General features: G+C 42.8%; 1 protein-coding gene across 1 annotated transcript; it reads right to left on the bottom strand.

The window, feature by feature from the left end:
- Positions 1-178: 178 nt before the first annotated feature.
- PPM1G (protein phosphatase, Mg2+/Mn2+ dependent 1G) lies at positions 179-19,434 on the bottom strand. Its single transcript, XM_043604270.1, has 10 exons — positions 19,061-19,434; positions 6,049-6,118; positions 5,450-5,535; positions 4,738-4,870; positions 3,673-4,088; positions 2,603-2,737; positions 2,023-2,257; positions 1,510-1,639; positions 1,110-1,212; positions 179-788 (listed from the first exon to the last, which is right to left on the bottom strand). Exons 1-10 carry the CDS (start codon positions 19,178-19,180, stop codon positions 582-584), a joined length of 1,635 nt encoding a protein of 544 aa, XP_043460205.1. The 5' UTR covers positions 19,181-19,434; the 3' UTR covers positions 179-581.
- Positions 19,435-20,069: the final 635 nt, after the last annotated feature.

Here is a 20,069-nt window from a genome sequence, read left to right as displayed (position 1 = left end):
CACACACACACACACACGGACGTGGGGCACATGCACTGTGGAGGGCGCGCGCACACGCACGCACACGAATACGCAGAGGGGCTTGGTAGAGCCATTAATGAGGTCGAGTCTGGGGCCAGGGAACTCTGGGTGGGCCGGACAGAACAGCAGTATTGAAAAAAGGACACCACGGGCACAATTAGGTTTTGGCCTTTAGTCTGAAAAAGTGTTGATTGAAAGTGTACAACAGAGAGCGGGTGCAAGCGGCTGGGGGCCATGGAGCCGCCAATAAAAAAGAATGTCCTTAAATAAAGTTCACAGAGTAAAAACCAGAACCGCCAGTCTTCCCTCCAACACAACAGAGCACAGGCACAGAACCGGTGATGAGCCCCAAGGAGCAAGGAGAAGGCCAGGGAAGACAGCAGAGGCTCCCAGGCTGCTGTGTGGAGGGAGAGCCCTCTTTGGAATGGGCTGAGTAAAGCCACCCAGCTCCCCCTGCACACCTCATAACCACTGCTAAGGCTAAAGGAAAAAGACAAAACTCAGTCTCAGGTCCAGAGGGCTCAGAAAACAGTCTAGGTGGGCAGGGGTCTGGACAACTGTTAGTCCCGCTTGGCTTTCTTCTTATTGTCACTGTTGCCATTTTCTTCAGCCCCCTCAGAAGAGAGCACCTCCTCCAGTTTCCGCTTGCCACTCTCTGGCTGAAGTTCTGCTGTGTTTCGGGGCTTGAAGCAAATGATGATGCAGGTCATGTTGTCACACCCTGTACCGTCCCCAGAAGTATCTGGTGCCAGGCACTGATCCAGCAGCTACAAAAGGGACAGGGCAGCTCAGCTTCAGGGTTTGAATACCCTCCTAGGAACCTAAGCCCCCACAAGAGGGCTGACTGTGCTGAGACAGGGTGGCAGAAGGAGGGGAACAGGCAACAGATGTCCCAAAACAAGCCACTTGCTAGCGTAAGAGGCATGAGGATATGTTAGGAAAATGAAGGAAGGTGGAACTTTCTAGTCAGGGTTTGGCATCAGTCGGTAATTAAGGATACTTCCCAGCTGTGGTCTTAGCTCTGGTCCAAAGACAAAACCTTGGCTATGCAGACCAGACACCCTCTTCTCCTCCACCCTGGCACTCACCTCTTCCACAATGGATGACAATAACCGAAGCTCCCCATTTTCATCACGCTGACTGATCTTTGATTGAATAAAGTCTATAACTTCCTGGCTGCTCATCACATTCCTGGGGTCAAAAACAATACTCTTCTTTAGTCCCAACAAAGCAGAATAGAGGAGTGTAGAGAGAGGTGATAGCCCCCCAGGGCCAATGCAAATACCTACAAAGATATCCTTAGCTCTGCCTTAGGCTTGGGGGTTTTGACACCAAGGTGTCTGCCTAGACTCTAATTCTAGAGCAGCTTGAGAAAAGGTGCTGAATGCAGCCATTAGAGGGATGATAAAACCAAACCAGCTCAGAGACCTGTAAGAGAAGTAATGCTGCATAAAAGAGGGAATTTTAGGGCATTCCGCTAGTGCTCACCATATGCCATCACAGGCAATGACCATGAATTCGTGGTCGTCAGTGAGAGTCAGCACCTTGATGTCAGGAAGGGCTGAAATCATCTGTTCCTCAGGTGGCAAGTTCTTATTTCTCTTGTAGAAGTGGTCTCCTGAAGTAAAGGAACGGCTGGTTGATGAGTAGTTTAGGCACTCCCCACAGACCTGTGCTTAGGGCTGGTCAAGCCTTGCCATTCATTTCCCTTCTTAGCAAAGTTCCATAATCTAAGTGAACGAAAAACTGTGTTCCAGTTTTTCTAGTTGCAGCCCTATTTTCAGGTTGCTAAACGTTAGGTAGGCCACTCACCTTTTTCATCATCCAAAAATGACAGCTATCTTACCTATCTCACGGAGATGTTTTAAGGACAGAGGTAATAATAGATACCAAAGTACTTGGCAAGGTACATGGGCCTATTAAGATTAAAGTTTGCTACTAGGTAATCTGAAAGAGAGAGTAAGACCCCAGAAGTCTTTCCCATGCTTTCCTGGCCCTTACCAATGGCTCTGGAGAGGTTGAGGCCCCCGTTGACTCGCCCATCCATGGTGACCTTGCCACCAGCATTCTTGATGCGTGCTAGCTCCACTTCATCCTCTGGTTTGTGGTCATAGGACATGTCTAAAGCTTTGCCAGCCTCAGACACCACACAACGAGAGTCTCCCGCATTGGCTACAATCAACTGCTTCCCTCGTATCAGGGCCACCACTGCTGTTGTGCCGCTGTCAGAGCCAGGCTTAAGAGGAAGAAAGGAAGCATCATGGGAGCTTCTGGACACAAGCTCCTCATTGGTGCTCCCCAACCATTCACTTATGCTTTCTTCTCTCACTGGGACCACCAAGAGAGCTTTAACAAACAGGAGAGGCATGAACTTATAATCTTTCCAAAGACCAGAGCATGCTCTTTCTTTTCTGAGCTAATTTTACCCTGAAGACCTAGTTCCACTTGTAGCATAAATCCCTGCATCACCAGGACTTCAGTACTAAGGCAGCAAGGAGTTCCCCTGTCACCAAATAACAATCAGGGGAATTACATTTGCCTCTTGGCTTTTCCAGACTCATTGCTCCCCTTCCCTACACACCTCCTCTTTGCCTTCCATGCCAGGCACCATCATCTCCTCTTCTTCCTCGTCTTCTTCAGCCTCCTCAGTGTCATCCTCATCTTCCTCATTCTCTGCTTCCTCACTGCTGTAGCCATCCTCTTCCTCACTGCATTCCTGCCAGAGGGATGATCCCAGGCTGCTGAGACTGGGATGACCCCCTGCCCCCCTCCCCCCAACTTGTACTCAGAACCAAGAGCCCGGCCTGAACACGGATTCTGAGAACAATGAAAGATGCAACTATATGATCATGATAGAAAAATCCAGGGGAGGGGAGAGGGCCAGATGGGTATAACTGATATCCTAAACTGGGTTCGGAAGTCACGAATAGTAAGTCCTGCAAAAGGCCAGGGCTCTCAGCCAAAAGCACCTTTCAGGCAACAGGGCCAGAAAATAAGTGGCTCAGAGAAGGAAATATCCAAATATCTAAAGTAACAATCCCTACCTTCCTGTTCTCTCTTGGAGACAGACTCTGGGGCGCCTGGGGTGGCTCAGTCGGTTAAGCATCCGACTTCAGCTCAGGTCATGATCTCATGGTTCGTGAGTTTGAGCCCTGCACTGAGCTCTGTGCTGACAGCTCAGAGCCTGGAGCCTGCTTCAGATTCTGTGTCTCCCTCTCTCTCCACCCTTCCCCTGCTCACACTATATCTGTCTCTCTCTCTCTCAAAAATAAACATTAAAAAAATAATAATAATATAATAAAAGACAGACTCTGAAAAGCTAGAACTAGATCTGTATGTTATAGTATCGACAAAGGAAGAGGTTAGAGGGCTAATGGTTCCTATGTTGGTGGAGATAATGAATTCAAGAAAAACGTGGAATATAGTCCTTGGGGGTTGCTGTAAAAAAAGGAGAAGATGGTGGGCACCAAGCTTAGTAGAGCATGCAACTCTTGATCTTGGGGTTGTGAGTTTAAGCCCCACGGTGGGTGTAGCAATTACTTAAAAAAAAAAAGAGAGAGAGAGAGAAGGAAAGGAGTTGAAAGCTATGTATGGTAACCAAACAGGCCTTTTCTGCAAATTCAGTATCTGTCTGCTCCCACTGGCCCTTACCTCACTGTCTTCCTCTTCCTCCTCTGCCTCATCTGACTCATCCTCACTGTCCTCAAAGAACTTGGACTTAGCAATTCGAGGCAGCTTGTCAGAGGCTGAAGAGCAGGAAGGCCCAGCCTCACCAGTGGGAGTGCCAGGTTCACCACCTTGGCCTGCCTCAGTCCCACGTTCTGAGTTGGAGGAAAGGCCTGTGTGGGCCTTGGCTGTGGGGCCATTTTCCTCTGAAGAAGTTTCCCTAGATGGGTCCTCAGGTCCGGCTTCCCCATTGAGGCCCTGGGACCCTGGTTCCTCGCCTGTCCCAGCTCCAGATTTGCTGTGGGGAGCACCCTTGTGACAGTTCTGCCCGTAGCGCGTGAGCAGCTCTTCAATAGTCATGGTAGCCTCTTCATGCAGCAGCGCAGCTTCCTCATTGTCCACTGCAGGGAAGAGGCTGAATCAGTACCCCCACACCAGACTCTTCATAGGACCAGTCCTTTTTCCTGCCTCCCAGCCTTTGGAGGCCTGAGTTCCAACTTCCCCACTCCCTGGGGTCTCAGAAGACCCCTTTGGTTTCTTCTCAGATAACGTCTGCCTGCATAGACTTCCTTTAGTCTTTGAGTTTCACCCTCTTCTTAGTCAAAGGAACACTAGTTACTATAGTTCTCTTATCATCTCTTATTTTTGAGTGATAAGTAGAAAGCTCATTATGGCTGAGGACCCAGGAAGCCCACAATGCTAGTCTTAGGCCTACAGCCCAGGCTTAAGGACTGGCTGCTGAGGCTAATGACAACTCCTGTCTAGAAAAAAAAGGTCATATAAACATTAACAGGAACCAGAGAGACCCTACCACAATGACAAAATATATATAAAATGCTTACAACTATGGACACTAGGCACACAGGTTAATTTTTTCTCCCTTCATAACCTCATGTAGTGTAGCAGAACATAAGGTTCTCTAATGTGGGGACTCCCCAAGTCCCTATGAAGTCATCCTCTCTTAGAATTGACACTGAAATAATATATATTAAAGAAGAGTTCTTTAAAATGCAGATTTCCTCTCAAACAAGGGATGCCAGCAACACTCACCATCATCTTCATCAGCTACTTTTTCTTTTTCATCCTCATCCTCAGTGGGTCGCCCTGCAATCTGTGCCAACTCCTTTATGACTTCCTCAGTGGTCAGTTTGGCATCAATAGCCAAGAAGGCATCTTCTAATGCCTGGATGTAAGCAAAAGAGTATAAGGCAAGTGTCAGAAAAAGTACAGGAGGTACAAAATAAATTGCCTATATACAATCTGGGTACAAAAATGGCATGCAAGTTACAGGGTGATCTGCCACATGAGGAGACACTCACATATAAATAAAAACCAGTTCAGAGACCTGGGAATAATGAGGCAACTCTAAGAAGGCTCAAGTGAGGATAAGCTTGTTTGGGGCATAGAATTCTTTAAGAAATGCAGTAAGCAGGGGCGCCTGGGTGGCTCAGTCGGTTGGCGGCCGACTTCGGCTCAGGTCATGATCTCGCAGTCCGTGAGTTCGAGCCCCGCGTCGGACTCTGTGCTGACAGCTCAGAGTCTGGAGCCTGTTTCAGATTCTGTGTCTCCCTCTCTCTGACCCTCCCCCGTTCATGCTCTGTCTCTCTCTGTCTCAAAAATAAATAAACGTTAAAAAAAAAAAAAAAAAAAAAAGAAATGCAGTAAGCAGCAGCTTACCGGCAACAAGAAAGGAAAAACCACAGGACTGGAAAATAAGGGAGAGCCTACAGAAGTAGAGAAGGAGCATTACGATAAGACAGACCTTTTGTAGCTTGCCTTCTTTGTAGGCCTTCTGATCTTTGATGATATCAGGAAGATATTTGGCACAGTACAAGGCAACTTCCTCCCCTAGGAAACAGGTAAGGTCACCCAGAGCACTGCTTCCCACATATAAAGTTATATAATATTTACATGCCATACTGGACTGAATCCCAAGGGTTGAAGAAATGAATATCTTATACAACTGAAAGACAACTTACACTTTTAACTTATACAATTTGAAAGACAACTGTTTAGGAAGTTCTGGTCCAGAAAATGGATTTCACCATCAACTCTCTCAGGGCTATGTTAATATACCTTTTGTCTTTTCTTACCTGCATACTTAATTCTCAGTGGAAAAAAGATAAATTGTAATATAGGAAGAGGCTTTTCGGATTAAAACAAGGTCTGGTGAGATCATAAACCAATACAATATCCAGTTAGGAAGGTAGAATGGCAGAATAGAGAAAAACAGCACTAGGAATGGAAACGGTATCTTACAACCAGAACCTTGGAAAGGAAAAGAAAAAAGGACCTGTTCTTGCCCTCTAAAGTCTAGAACTAGGGTTCAAGAATGTCACCAATATGATCTGCTACCATTACCTCCATGTCCATCATAGACAGAAAACATTGCTGTCTCACTGTCCAGCTCAGGAATACAGTTGTGAGCATCCTAGGAAAAAGAGAGCATAATTAGCATTTCTCAAGATCAAAGGATGTTCTTCCTTGTGCCACCTCACTCAGGTCATGAGGATTTCCTTCACACCTTAATCTCACTAACCCTTCCCTGGCTGAACTACATGGCCTAGAAATAAGAAAGGAAACGGGATGATAAAATAAGAAAAGAAATACAGGGGGAGGGAGAAAGGAAGCAAGGCAAGGGAGGGAAGTAGGGGAGGAAAGGAAGGGAGAGAAATGAATCAGTTCACTTTCTCTGCAGTCTAGCAGCCTCAGCCTAGGAGATCTCGGAGTCCAGATGGCAGAATGTTTGACTGTTGGAACTCTAGACCTGACCCTTTTGGTTTGCGGCAACTATGGGAAGAACCAGAATAAAGGCTTTAAAGTCTCTTCCAGACCCATTCTATGAATCAGTGAACTTCAAGGAAGAAAATCCTAGGGAAGATAGCAAAAAGAGACCTGAGGGCATTACCAATCTGAAAAGTTTCTGGGAGAATCCTAAAACAGCCTAAGAGAAAGCACTAGGAATTTGTAAAACTATATACACTTATACTGCCACTTTCCCAAAGCACCATCTAAATAAATTATTCCCTCTTCTAAGTTTAACTCACTCATGAAGTTGCCCTCAGGCTAGGCAGAGGATATATTTACAAAAGAATCTTCCCAATAAATAATATTCTTAAAACTATACTGTGCTTAGATTTTGTTAACTAAAATTTACAATGTCCCATATGATCAGCCTTCCCACCTCCTACCCCCAGATGGAAATGACGTATCATTCAACACTGATGGCATTGTACACCTGAAGAGAAGTCTGCAATGGCCCTGCTGCAACAACATCATGGTTGGAAGGCTGGAACTGATCAAATTCTTCTAATCACAAAACTCTGCCACCCTACACAAATATTCTAGTCTGTGCCATAGTTCAAGCCAAGACCACTGAACCTAGGTGAGCATGTGCCGCAGCTTACTCTGCCCCATCTGGGAAAACAACCCCACCTCTCTTTTAGGTACTTTCTACAAACAAAAAGAATGCAATCAGCTATTTACTTTGATTGATTATCCCCATGTAAGTCAATGGTTCTCCTCCTCTTTCTGGCATTTAAAATTTTTCTAGTTGTATCGATACTTAGGAAATCAGTGCAGTGGTTCTTCTGTTGTCCCTGAAATAAGACTATGCCTTCGTTATACAAACCTAGAAAATAAAACCTATTGTTCTTAGGTTTATTTATTTTGAGAGAGAGAGAGAGGGCATGCGTAGGAGAGGGGCAGAGAGAGAATCCCAAGCAGGCTCTGCGCTGTCAGCACAGAGCCCGATGCGGGAGCTCAAACTCCCAAACCGTGAGATCATGACCTCAGCCGAAATCAAGAGTCGGACACTTAACCGACTGAGCCACCCAGGCACCCTAAAAATAAAAGCTATTTTAAGGTAGTAAATGAGAGAATGGAAAAATAGCTATTTTGTATTTCCCTCTCATTGATTCCAGGAGAAAGTGTCCCAGAATCTAACGGACTGCCATGGAGGGCACACAATGGCCTATCTAAGGTTGTCAATAACTGCCTCTGAGTCTCATCCCCAGGATCCAGAGAGCACTACCAACCACACATCATCTTCACCCTTTCCCAACCACTCCACCACCAGCCACACTGCCCTCCCTTCCGTCTAAGCCAGGGTTAGACCTTACTGAACCTACTTCTTCTCTCCATCTTTTGACCTATATGACTATCTATTGCTCCAACATCCTCCACCAGTGGTTCTCAGACTTCATTTGTTCATTCACTCATTTCTTCACCAAATATCTGACTATCCGCTATGTGCCAGGATCAGTTCTGGGTATTTGGAATATATCAGTGAATAAAATGAAGATCTGCACTTCATAAAAAACCTTACATTCTCATGAGGGAAATACACATAAACACAATAAATAGGTAAATCATATAGCATTACGATATAACACTTACAGAAAGAGGATGGTGCTATGGAATAAAGAAAAGGCAGAACAGAGGAGGACCGGGTTGGATTATAGAAAAGTGACGGGAGAACTGAATTGGCAAAGGCATGAGTGTGTAAAGGCTTGCTAAAGCCATAAGAAACTATACCTCAGCAGTCACTACCTAAGTCGTGCTGTGAGTATCTAATGAGTTTTGGCAAAACAGTTGTGTCATATTGACGTTGACTTTAATTCTGATGATTTTGTAGTATGGTTTGTTGGCATGGAAGTTATGCCCAGTTCTGTTTGTACACATTTAGGTAACATTAAATTAAAATTGTTTTAGTGAAATCTGGAGTTCCACAAGTATTGCTTTCCTTAAAAAAAAAAAAAAAAAAATTCATGGAAGATCTCCAAGATATTTTGTTAAATAAAGAAAACAAAGTGCAGAAAGAAAGCAAGTACAGAATGCTATATTTAGTAAACTGCTTTTGTGTAAGAAGAGGGAGCATGGAATAGATATTTGTCTTCTCACACTGTAATACCATACGGATACACAGAAAACTAAGAAAAGCAGGTTAACTGTGGGATGGGAGCAAGACTGAGCCATGGGAATGTTTAGCTTTTTCAAAAGGAAATTAAATATTTTTAGGAGACTCAATATTTCACTGAAATTTGAGAAATTAGTCCAACTAATTCCACTTTTTTGATAGGGGAGGGAAGAGCAGTCTTCTTGTCCACTGCTTCCCAGTGGAATAGGACAATCAATCGGTCTTTCTCTGTCCTGCAATGCCACTCTAAGTCAAAGCTGCACCATCTCTTTTGAACCCACAACTCTATTCAAATTACCTTTTTCACTTCCTCATCTACTTCTCACAAAAGCATTGAAGTAGATCTAATCTCAGTGAACATATGAAAAAATACTTAACCTCAACAGCAAAGAAATGAACATTAAAAACAAGGAAATATCCTTTTGTGCAAATTAAAAGAATGGAAAAGATTAATAATAACCAGTGGTAATAAGAGTGAAGTAGGGGCGCCTGGGTGGCTCAGCTGGTTGAGCGTCCGACTTCAGCTCAGGTCACGATCTCACAGTCTGTGAGTTCAAGCCTCGCATCGGGCTCTGTGCTGACAGCTCAGAGCCTGGAGCCTGCTTCGGATTCTGTGTCTCCCTCTCTCTGTCCCTCCCTGCTCACGCTCTGTCTCTCTCTCTCTCAAAAATAAACATTAAAAAAAAAAAAGAGTTAAATAAAAACACATTCTCATATCCTGATCAGCAAGAATATAAATAGTACAGCCTTCCTGGAGCACAATTTGGTAATATGTATCAAAATTTCAAATGTGCATGCCCTTTGATACAGTAATTGGACTTCTAAAAGTTTATTTTATGGAAGTAATAAGACAAGGGTACAAGAATATGTATAATAATGTTCATTACAGCATTATTTATAGTAAAGAACAACTATAAACATCGAAATATCCATGAAGAGATTAGATTACAAGTAGTGCATCCTTCCAAAAGAATACATGCAGTTATTAGAAACAAATATGCGTTGGGGTGCCTGAGTGGCTCAGTCGGTTAAGCATCCGACTTCAGCTCAGGTCATGATCTCACGGTTTGTGAGTTCGAGCCCCACGTCTGGCTCTGGGCTGACAGCTCAAAGCCTGGAGCCCACTTCGGATTCTGTGTCTCCCTGTCTGCCCCTCTGCTGCTTGCACTCTGTCTCTTGCATTGTCTCAAAAATAAATAAACGTTAGAAATAAATATGCGTTAATTTAGAAATAAGTCCACAATATACTAAGTGACAAAAAGACAGGAAAAAAAACACACATATGCTAGAAATCTGGAAGACCACATTATGTATCAAACTGCATGGAGAGTAAGAGTTGGGTAATAATTATTCTGCTTTTCTACATTTAAAATTTTTGTACAATATGCCATATTATTCCAGTTTGAATGCTTATGACAGTAAAACGAACCTATGAACTGTCTTCTGAATTGCCACGCTGCAATATACCACATGATCACTGGCCAGTTATCTCTTGGTGTGCCTCCATTTTCTCTTCAATGATAGAGGAATCATCCATAGATGATGCCCAACATAGATTCACCTTATACCTTGAGGTGTCAGTTCCTAGAACTACTCCACATTACCTTCCCTTCTACTGCCTGGTGAGTCTTTGGATCTATATTATCACCTGGAACTACCTTCTCTAAGCACTTTCATTTCCCCTTTTGCATCTCTGTTCATTGCCTCCATACCTTCACCTACCCTTGCTTTTCTTTCTCTCTGACCCTTTCTGAGCCAGAGCCAAGTATTTCAACACTGTCTCTTAACAATCTAGAAAAACTCATCCAACCTCGTATAACCCGACCAACTGCTTTCTTTACACCTGAAATCAGAGCCACTAAGTATTGCTAGTTATAAAATGTCATGAAATCATGTTGGTTGTTTGTGCACCTACTTCCATCATTCAGCATTTTTTTAGTGTTTTGCATTGACACTTAAATATATTGACTGCACCCAGTCATAAACCTTTCCCACACTGTTCAAGTTCTCAATGCTCTTCTTTCACTCTTAGCAGATGAGCTAACCTCTTGCTTTACTTAGATCAAGGTCACATATCTTGATGTGACCACATATGATGAAGAACCACTTCATCATCTCTATTCTACCTCAAAATTTTTCTACAGCTTTACTTAACCTCTCCTTCACTTCTGCCTCCAAAGCAGTGCTTCTCCCCCCCTTTTTTTTTAATTCAACAAAGCATCCATTAAACCATTTATTGGAAACTGGTTAAAATGATCTCTCTTCTTATTTTTTATTTATGTACTTATTTTTTTAAAATGATCTTTTTAGATTTACATGCTTAAACTCCTGATCTCAAAACCTTTTCCTTCAAGATCTTACTACACAGAGCAGGCAATAACCATAACAGCAACCCAAATAGCTATTTTGCAGGCTTCATTTTTCCCAACTATTGTATATAATTAAATAGTAAAAACCGTGTCAGCTTTCTTGAAAGTTCTCGTGGGTTCTGTGAAGTTCCAGTTGCCTGTTTCTATAGGATGCCTTTCTCCACTTCAAACTTAACATATATAAACAGAAACTCAGCAGTCTTCAAAAACTCAGAACTTCCCCTACAGGTCTTATTTCTGTTCATGGAATCTTTCCTAGGCAACACTTAATACCAGACCTCCTTGACTTCCTGGCTCTCTTCCACCATCCATCACCAAGTCCTACTAAGTTTTCCTTCATGACTTTGTTCATGAATTACTTTACTCTTAATAGCATTTTATCTTCTCTCCTGCCTCTACTCTCTGCCCCTGTAGTCCAACCTACATACATCCAGATACCAGATTATACTTCCCAATATTTTACTGCTAGAAGCTTCAGTGGATTCTACTGCATATCAGATTAATTCCACATAACTTACAAGCAGTTAAAGGCACTCAATCATCATTCCTACCCATCTCTATAACCTAATCTCTTACCTTTCATACCATTCCCCAAAAGAAACTACTCCACTCTTGAACTGATCACCCCAACCTAGCAAGGTAGCAAGCATGCCTCAGTCTTCCCTCTTTCTAATATCCTTCTTCTTCTCCTTCCACTTTCCTCCTTTCCTTTTGTCCCATTTTATAAACTCTCCGTAAGGTCCAGTTAGTCTTACCAGCTCTAAGAAATCTTTCTCAGTCACACCAATACTCTGATCATTCCCCTCTCTAAACTCAGAATATACCATCTTGTATTATTATCCAGCATTCCATGGGGGAAAAGAGACTCTTAGGTCCCAAACTAGATTGTAAACCAGCATGAAAGCAAAGATGGTCTTAAATGTTTTTATAGCAATCAATCAATCAATCAATCAATCAATAAAAAGTCTTTACAGCTTTTGGGCCTAAAAGTAGGTTCTGCAACATCATAGGACTTCCATGTCTGTTTTTGACAGTGAGTCCCCAGTTGCCTCAGGACAAATACCTTATGGATGCCTCCTCCTTCATTTCCTACTCTAAACCCAGAGATGTATCATAAAACAATAACCACTGATAGTCTGGAGGAGATGACTCAGAACACACAGGTCACCTGAGTCAGGACTCTTAGGCCTTGCCTTACTTAAATCATGTATCACACAGAACCTTTTGACCTTCTAGACAACCAATGGATCTGTATGAATAAAAGCCTGGTTATCCTGCCTGATGTCAATCTCCTAAGGTCATAAATACATCCACAAAAGTTCCTGTTTTCATGGATGACCAGCCATTTAGATTTATGATGCCATTTAGATTTATTTAGATTTATAAATTTATCTAAATCTTTACAAACTAAGATTAAAAGGTTGAAGGTGGTTGGGAACTACATTTTTGGTTTTAAAAAGTCATGTATTACTATCTGACTTTTAAAATTATATGCATATATTACTTCAGTTCTACAGAATGAATGTTTTGTGTCTCCCTACAATTCCTATGTTGAAATGTAATCCCCAATGTGATGCTGTCTGGAGGTGGGGTGTTTGGGAGGCAGTTAGGTCATGAGGGAGGAGCCCTCATGAATGAGATTAGTGCCCTTATAAAGAGACCCCAGAGAGCTCCCTTGCCTTGAAAATACATCTATAAGGCAGCTATCTATGAACCTGAAAGTGGGTCCTCAGCAGACACCTTAGTCTTGGATTTTGCAGCAGGATCTTGAAGATGTATTTGTATATCCATGTTCACAGCAGCTTTATCCCTAACAGCTAAAAGGTAGAAACAACCTAAGTGTCCACCAACAGATGAATGGATAAAGAAAATGTGGTATACTCATACAATGGATACTATTCGGCCTTAAAAAGGAAGGACATTTTGACACATGCTATAACATGGATGAACCTTGAGGACATTATGCTAAGTGAAACAAACCAGTCACAAAATAACAAATGTGTCTTTCTATGAGGTACCTAGGATAGTCAAATTCATAGAAACCGGAAGTAGAATGGTTGCCAGGAGCTAGTGGCAAGGGGAATGGGGAGCTGTTTAACTGGTATAGAGTTTCAGTTTTGCAAGATGAAAACACTTCTGGAGACTGGTTGCCCAACAGTGTGAATACACTTAACACTACTGAACTGTACAATTTTTAAATGGTTAAGATAATAAATTTTGTTATGTTTATTTTATCACAACTTAACATAAAATAAACACACACACACACACACACACACACACACACACACACACACACTTCCCACAAAGAAAAGCCCAGTCTCAGATGGCTTCACTGGTAAATTCTACCAGCTATTTTTCAAAGAATGATACCAACTCTTCACAAACTCTTCCAATGTATAGAAAAGGAGGCAACACTTCCCAACTCATTCTATAAGGCCAGTGTTATCCCGATACCAAAGCCACACAGACATTACAAGAAAACTACAGACTTAATATCGTAAAAGGTAGCAATACTCCTCAACTGATTCTACAGATTCAGCACGAGCCCAATCAAAATTGGCTTCTGCCTTCTGCACAGAAATTGACAAGCTGATCCTAAATTCATACAGAAATACAAGGGACCCAGAAAAGAAGAAACAATAAAAAGAACAAAGTTGGACAACTCACACTCCTTAACTTTCCTAACTTCAAAACTTAACACAAAGCAATGGTAACCAAGAGAGTGTGGTACTGGCATAATGATAAGTAGATAGATCAATGAAACAGAATTAAGAGTCCAGAAATAAATTCCCATTATTTGTAGTCAAATGATCTTAACAATGATGCCAAGATAATTTAATGAGGGAAAAGAATGACTTTTAAAAAAATAGTTTATGTTTATTTGTTTTTGAAGAGTGGGGGGAGCAGGCAGGGGCAGATAGAGAGGGGAAGACAGAGAATCTGAAGTAGGCTCTGTGCTGAGTCCAACAAAGGCTTGAACTCACAAACCATGGAATCATGACCTGAGCCAAAGTGGGCCGCTTAACCAACTAGACCACCCCGGCACCCAAAAGAATGACCTTTTTAACAAATGATGCTGGGACAAGTATATATCCATATGCAAAAGCATGAAACTGGACCTCTTCTTTACACCATTCACAAAAATTAATCTAAAATGGATGTAAGAGCTAAAATTATAAAACTCTTAATAGAGAAACTGGACTTCATCAAAATTGAAAGTTATCGTGCTTCAAAGGACACTAACAAGAAAGCAAAAAGGCACCCCACAGAATAGGAGAAAATCATATCTGATAAGGAAATAGTATCTAAAATATATAAAGAACTCTTACATCTCAATAAAAAGACAACCCAATAAAAATAGACAAAGGATCTGAATAACCATTTCTCAAAAGATATATAAGTGGCAATTAAGACAAGAAAAGATGCTCAAACATAATAAGCTACCAGGGAAATACAATAACAACCACAATGAGATACCATTTCACACCCACTAAAATGGCTATAATAAAAAAGATGATAACAAGTGTAGGGAGGATGTAGAGAAATTGACACCCTCCTTCCTATATTGCTGGTAAAAATGTAAAAGGGTGCAACCACTTTGCCAAAGAGTTAGGTAGGCATCTCCTCAAAATGTTAAACATGGAGTTACTGTATGATGCAGCAATTCCACTCCTAGTATATATTCAAGAGAAATAAAAACTTATTTCCACGCAAAGAAATTGTAAATGTAAGTTCATACCATCATTATTCATCATAGCCAAAATATGAAAATACAAATATCCATCAACTAATGAATGGATAAACAAAATGTCCACACAATGGAATATTATTCAGTAAAAAGAATGAAGTACCAATTCATGATACAACATGGATGACTCTTAGAAATATTGTTTAGTAAAAGAAGGCAAACATAAAAGGAGACATATGCATAATTCCATTTATGTGAAATGTTAAAAATAGATAAATATATAGAATATCATGTAAATTAGTGGTTGCTAGGGATTAGAGGAAGGGAGATACGGAGTGACTGGTAATAGTTAAATTGTTTCTTCTTGGGGTGATAAAACTGTTCTAAGATTGATAGTGGTAATGGTTGTACAACTCTGAATATATTAACCATTGAAATGTACACTTTAAATGGATATGGCATGTGAATTACATCTCAATAAGATTCTTAAAAAAGAAGTCTGCATATAATTTTTTAAAGTTTATTTATTTTGAGAGAGCGTGCGTGTGCAAGTGGAGGAAAGGCAGAGAGAGGGAAAGAGAATCCCAAGCAGGATTCTCCACGCTGTCAGCGTGGAGCCCCAATGTGGGGCTCAAACTCACACACTGTGAGATCATGACCTAAGCCAAAGTCGAATGCTTAACCAACTGTGCCACCCAGACACCCATATATACATTTTCAAGTAGTATATATGATTAAAAGTTGATAGACTGCATCTTTGAACAGGCTCTAAAGGGAAACCAAAAACTCCATTGAAATCAGTACTCCGTTTAAAGCATGTCATTACACATCAGTGATGCTTCAAGTTCAGTTCTAAAGGTTTATGCTTCCAGACAGCACAATTTTAATAACAGCTCACAATGGCAAGAACTACTGACCAGATCTATTAAACTTCCACACTCGAATTCAAAGCACAGTTCCTTACCTTACCTCTCAAAGTACAATTCCAAGATGATAACCCAATAGAGGATCAGGGTGGAGAAGCAGTAGTAACATCTGCTATATGATTAGGCGATAGAAATAACTTATGTAAAATATTCTTGAAATCTTGAGGAATAAAATCTGATTGTAACTTCCTGTTGCTTAAGAACTTACAAAGGAATCATATAGTAGAAAACAATTTCTCCATATGCGTGGATATGTATTTGATTTCATGTCATACTATCTCTGAATTGTGAAGAATAGTTACGACATGCTAATCAAATGCCCTTTTATAAAAGTTGCTTAACTGCATCCTAGACAAAGGAATTCTGATCTGGTTCAATAAATAAAAAGTGCTTTAAGATACAGAGATGAGGCACTAATCTAAGAATCAAACAATACATGTTCTTCAGCCTCAGATACCCTCTCTTAAGTGGAACCCCACAGCATTCTTGTGGTATCCCATTTTATATTTTGCCCCATTAATACAATTATTGAAATAGTCATGTAGGTATCTTAAGAATTTTCTGCCTAACACGCTCTACATTCAATTCTAGGTGACCCCTGTATGACCACTAATAAGCCAGTTTCTATATGGCAATAAACAGCTAGTCTACTCAAAAGTGTATCCTAGGTATTGATAGTGCCTTTTAAAGAAGGCAAATATATTTCACAGAATTAAAAAGAAAAAAATTTAACTCCCCATAGAAAGCAGTTTTGTCACTTCCAGAGAACCTCACAACCCCAAAGTATCCATGTCCCTTAAAACTACATCAACTCAAACTATTTTCAGATTTGATTTCTCATTAGCCACCAAAAACTCAGAGCCTTTCCAAATATATTTCTCAGGCACCCTTCCACAACCTACCTGTTAACCCCCAAAATACATACCTCAACCAGCTTGAGGATCCCTCCAAACCATGGAGAAGGAAGAAGGGAAGGGAACATCAACTGTGGTATTTTGTTTACCCCTCCTCAAAACACCCTGGTTCCACAGCAAGAGGGGCTGGAGAGAGGCAGAAAGTATAAAATGCCAGCTATTGATAGTTGCCATCCTTGCCTCAAGAGAAGGGGTAAAATAGTACTACGACTGAATCTATTCATCAATCAGGATTTGAGCAACCTCTTGTAATGTGTATTGGCACGAAAAACTTACCTCAAAGGAATCATTAGGACCAAGCAATTAAGGTCAACATACTTAATAAACTGGTGGAATTGAGTCCTAAAGCTTAAGAGGAACAGGTGTGTACACTTTCTGAAAAGATAAGATTCACTAAGAGGCTACAGGTCATAGTTATTTTCTTGCCATAGCAAAGAAACTATGTTATGCTTTGGACAGAAACGAATCAAAGTCAGAAGGAAAACTACTGATGTAGCACAAAACTACTTGATATAGCCCCACGCAGGGCTTCAAGAGGGTCTAGTTAAGTATATTTAACCATTCAAACGAAGGTAAATTCAGAAATAGCTTAAGAGGAAGATTTTAAAACCCGAACTGGTTACCTCTCAGGAAGACTAGGATCTAAGGAATAGTCTAACAAGATCTCTACAAACCAAACAGCTGGTGATGAAAAAAAGTCCTTTTCTAATTACCAGAAGAGAAACCAAAAATGAAGGGAAATACCCTGCAGAGAAACAAACAGCACAGAACCACTGAGCAAACAACTTTGAAAACTAAATATCCAAACAACTCAGTTTGTAAAGAAAACTAGAAAGAAGGGTACCCCCAAAACAGAAAAACTGCAGCAGAGAAGAGAGTGGAAAACAAGGACTGAGAAACCTGCCAGAAAAGCCTTTTCACAGTAACATGAGAAGAAAGTCACCTCAAATCTTACAATAGTAACAGAAAATGCCATAGAAATGGGACCTCCAGACTAGCAACTAACCCAAACCCCAACCTTACATTAAGGTTTTCCTTTTGAAGCTATATCCAACTATTTCTAACCCTCAGACAATTACATTCACCAAGGACCCAGTAAGCTCAATGCGGAGCACCACAATGGAATATGAACGCTATGCTTCAGGTTGACACAGACCATAACAGTGTCCAATAAGTGTCTTGAACAGTTTCATCCCACAGATTCTTTCCACCAAGAAATAAATGTCCTAACTTTTCTGGGCCTCAGTTTCTGAGCTGTAAAATGCGGGAGCCAAATTAGATGAGCTGAACCATAGGATCCCCTTCCTTCTTGAAATGTTACAGCTACTGACAGAATTGTTTCAAGTCTGCTGTGGGTATGAAAGTGGAGTCTGAGAACAAACCATTTAAGTTTATACTGTCATTCCAGAGCTAACCACAGGGAGGAGCGAGGGATTTGAAGAAATTCCCGAGGGAGACACTATTAGGCTGTTAAACTGAAGCCCACCTAGTAAGTGGATAAACCCTTAATCCCAGAAATAATTAGAGCATTTCCCTGGCCCTTCTGCCTAGCTCTCACAACACTCTTCACAAAGACATGTCTTACACATGTCTTTCTACCTTTCCTTTCTACCATGGTTTTTCCTGTTCTCTTTGTAGTGTCACATCCATTTTGCCCAATATTACTCCTTTTTATCCAGAAATTTTCCACCTTTCCCTTTTATCCAGAAGACATTTTCTAGAAAAGAAAAGTCAGTTCTTTACAGGTTAAAGTTCTTTATAGATTATGATGAAATGATTACAAATCAAGGAAACTATAAACTACAGTCAGCACAGGCAAATGACAATTACAGAGTAAGTTTCAGAAAAATCCCGAGGAAAAAAATATCAAGCATAATAAAAAAGTAATGATACCGAATGACAAAACTCAAGTTTTCCAAAGGTCGTAAAAGGCCCTGAAGAGAAATACAAACGAGTGACAATTCTTAGGGGTCAGGGCGAGCTTCTGAAATTAACATTCGGTGCCCAGAGCCAAGTAACTAGGTGTTGAGAATTTCAAACAGACTACTTGCCTAGGCTTCCTTTCACTGTCAAACTCCTCGTCTAAAAAGGCCTCTCACATCACATATTTAAGGCGGGGGGGGGGGGGGGGCGGGGGGAGTAGTCATTCCCGTCTATTCTCTTCGTCCTCGCAAAAGTAAATGAATAAATCGTCCCTCTTTTCATCTTAACTCCCACACTACACCTCACACCGTTTATGAGCCTGGAGGGCTGGGCTGGCAGAAGAGGATGGCGCGAAGGCACGAGGAGAGGGCGGTCAGTGGGCGGAAGGTGCCTCTCCCCACATGGCCGAGCTCTCGCCGCCAAACTGGCCACCGGCACACGGCCCCCAAGCACCGGCAGTTCCCTCTCGGCCCCGGGCCCACTCTCGCTGCCGCCCGTCAAACTGCCGCCGCAGCCAAAGCTGCACGCTCCCGATAAGGACCCTTCCCTGGGGATGACCCCATCCCCCCGCTCCCTTTCTCCGTCAGGTTCCCGCCCTGCAGCGGCCCGCCTCTGGGCCTCTCCCGCCTCACCTCCATGGAGACGCGCCAGCCTTGCATGGCGGAGAAACCGTAGGGCAGCGGCAGGCGCGAGGCGCCGACCCCGTCCCCAGAGCACTTCACCGTGTTGGGTTGGGAGAGGTAGGCACCCATGGCGGCTGCTGGCCAGCGGCCTCAGGAGCAGGCGAGCGGGACGCGACCCGTGCCGGCGCCGGAGCCCCGGGGGCACGCGTGGCAGGAGCGGGCCCGGCAGTACGGCCGACACAAGGTGCCGGTGAAAGGCGCGAGGCCGGCCAGGAGGCGGTAACGGGACGGGAGCAGAGACGGAGCGGAAGCGGAAACGGCGCCGCTCCAGACCCCGCCCGGCCGGCGCGGCGCGGCACGGCGCGGCGCTGCGGGAAGTCATTTCCTTAGCAACTCGCCCCGCCCGCGGGGACAACGGCCCGCCCAACGGCCGCTCCCGCGAGACTGGCGCGGTCACGCCTACCAACGGTGGCTCAGCCTGCCACCCGCGGTTTCGCCAGAGTTTGGCCCCCCGGAGCTGTCCCCAGCTGTCTCCCGCTATCCCCGCCCCACCTTCGCTGCCCTACCCTGGCCTGTCGCGTGTTTGTCTGAAGCTCTTTTGTGTCGGACCCGGCGCTCCGGATCCATCCTCCAGTGCGTCAGCTCCCTCTCCCCATCGCGGGCTCAGACTCCGCAAACCCGCCGGATTGGGCTCAATTAAAGTTTACTAGCATTTGCTCTGAGCGCTTGAAGTACCTGACCCGGCCTTATGAGAGTCTTTTGTGACAAAAGACAATGAAAACCTCGATTTGTAACACCATTCGAGTTAATACAATGCAGAAATGTTTGGCACAGTCTGCAGGGTGAGAAGAAACCGAAGGAGAGGAGACCGAGCTGTTGCTTGACGTCCTCAGGATGCCCCAGGAGTGCATTATGCGGGGGAGAAGAGAATAATGTTACAAGATTGCAGGGGTGAGACAAGAATGTAAACTGCATTTGGGAGGATTTTTGAGGAAGCTGACTGGTCTCTTTGGAAAGG

This window comes from Prionailurus bengalensis, chromosome A3 (assembly GCF_016509475.1).
Source record: "Prionailurus bengalensis isolate Pbe53 chromosome A3, Fcat_Pben_1.1_paternal_pri, whole genome shotgun sequence".
In the NCBI taxonomy this organism is placed as follows: Eukaryota; Metazoa; Chordata; class Mammalia; order Carnivora; family Felidae; genus Prionailurus; species Prionailurus bengalensis.
The sequence above is the reverse complement of the archived record's forward strand: the minus strand, read 5'-3'. Positions and strand labels throughout refer to the sequence as shown.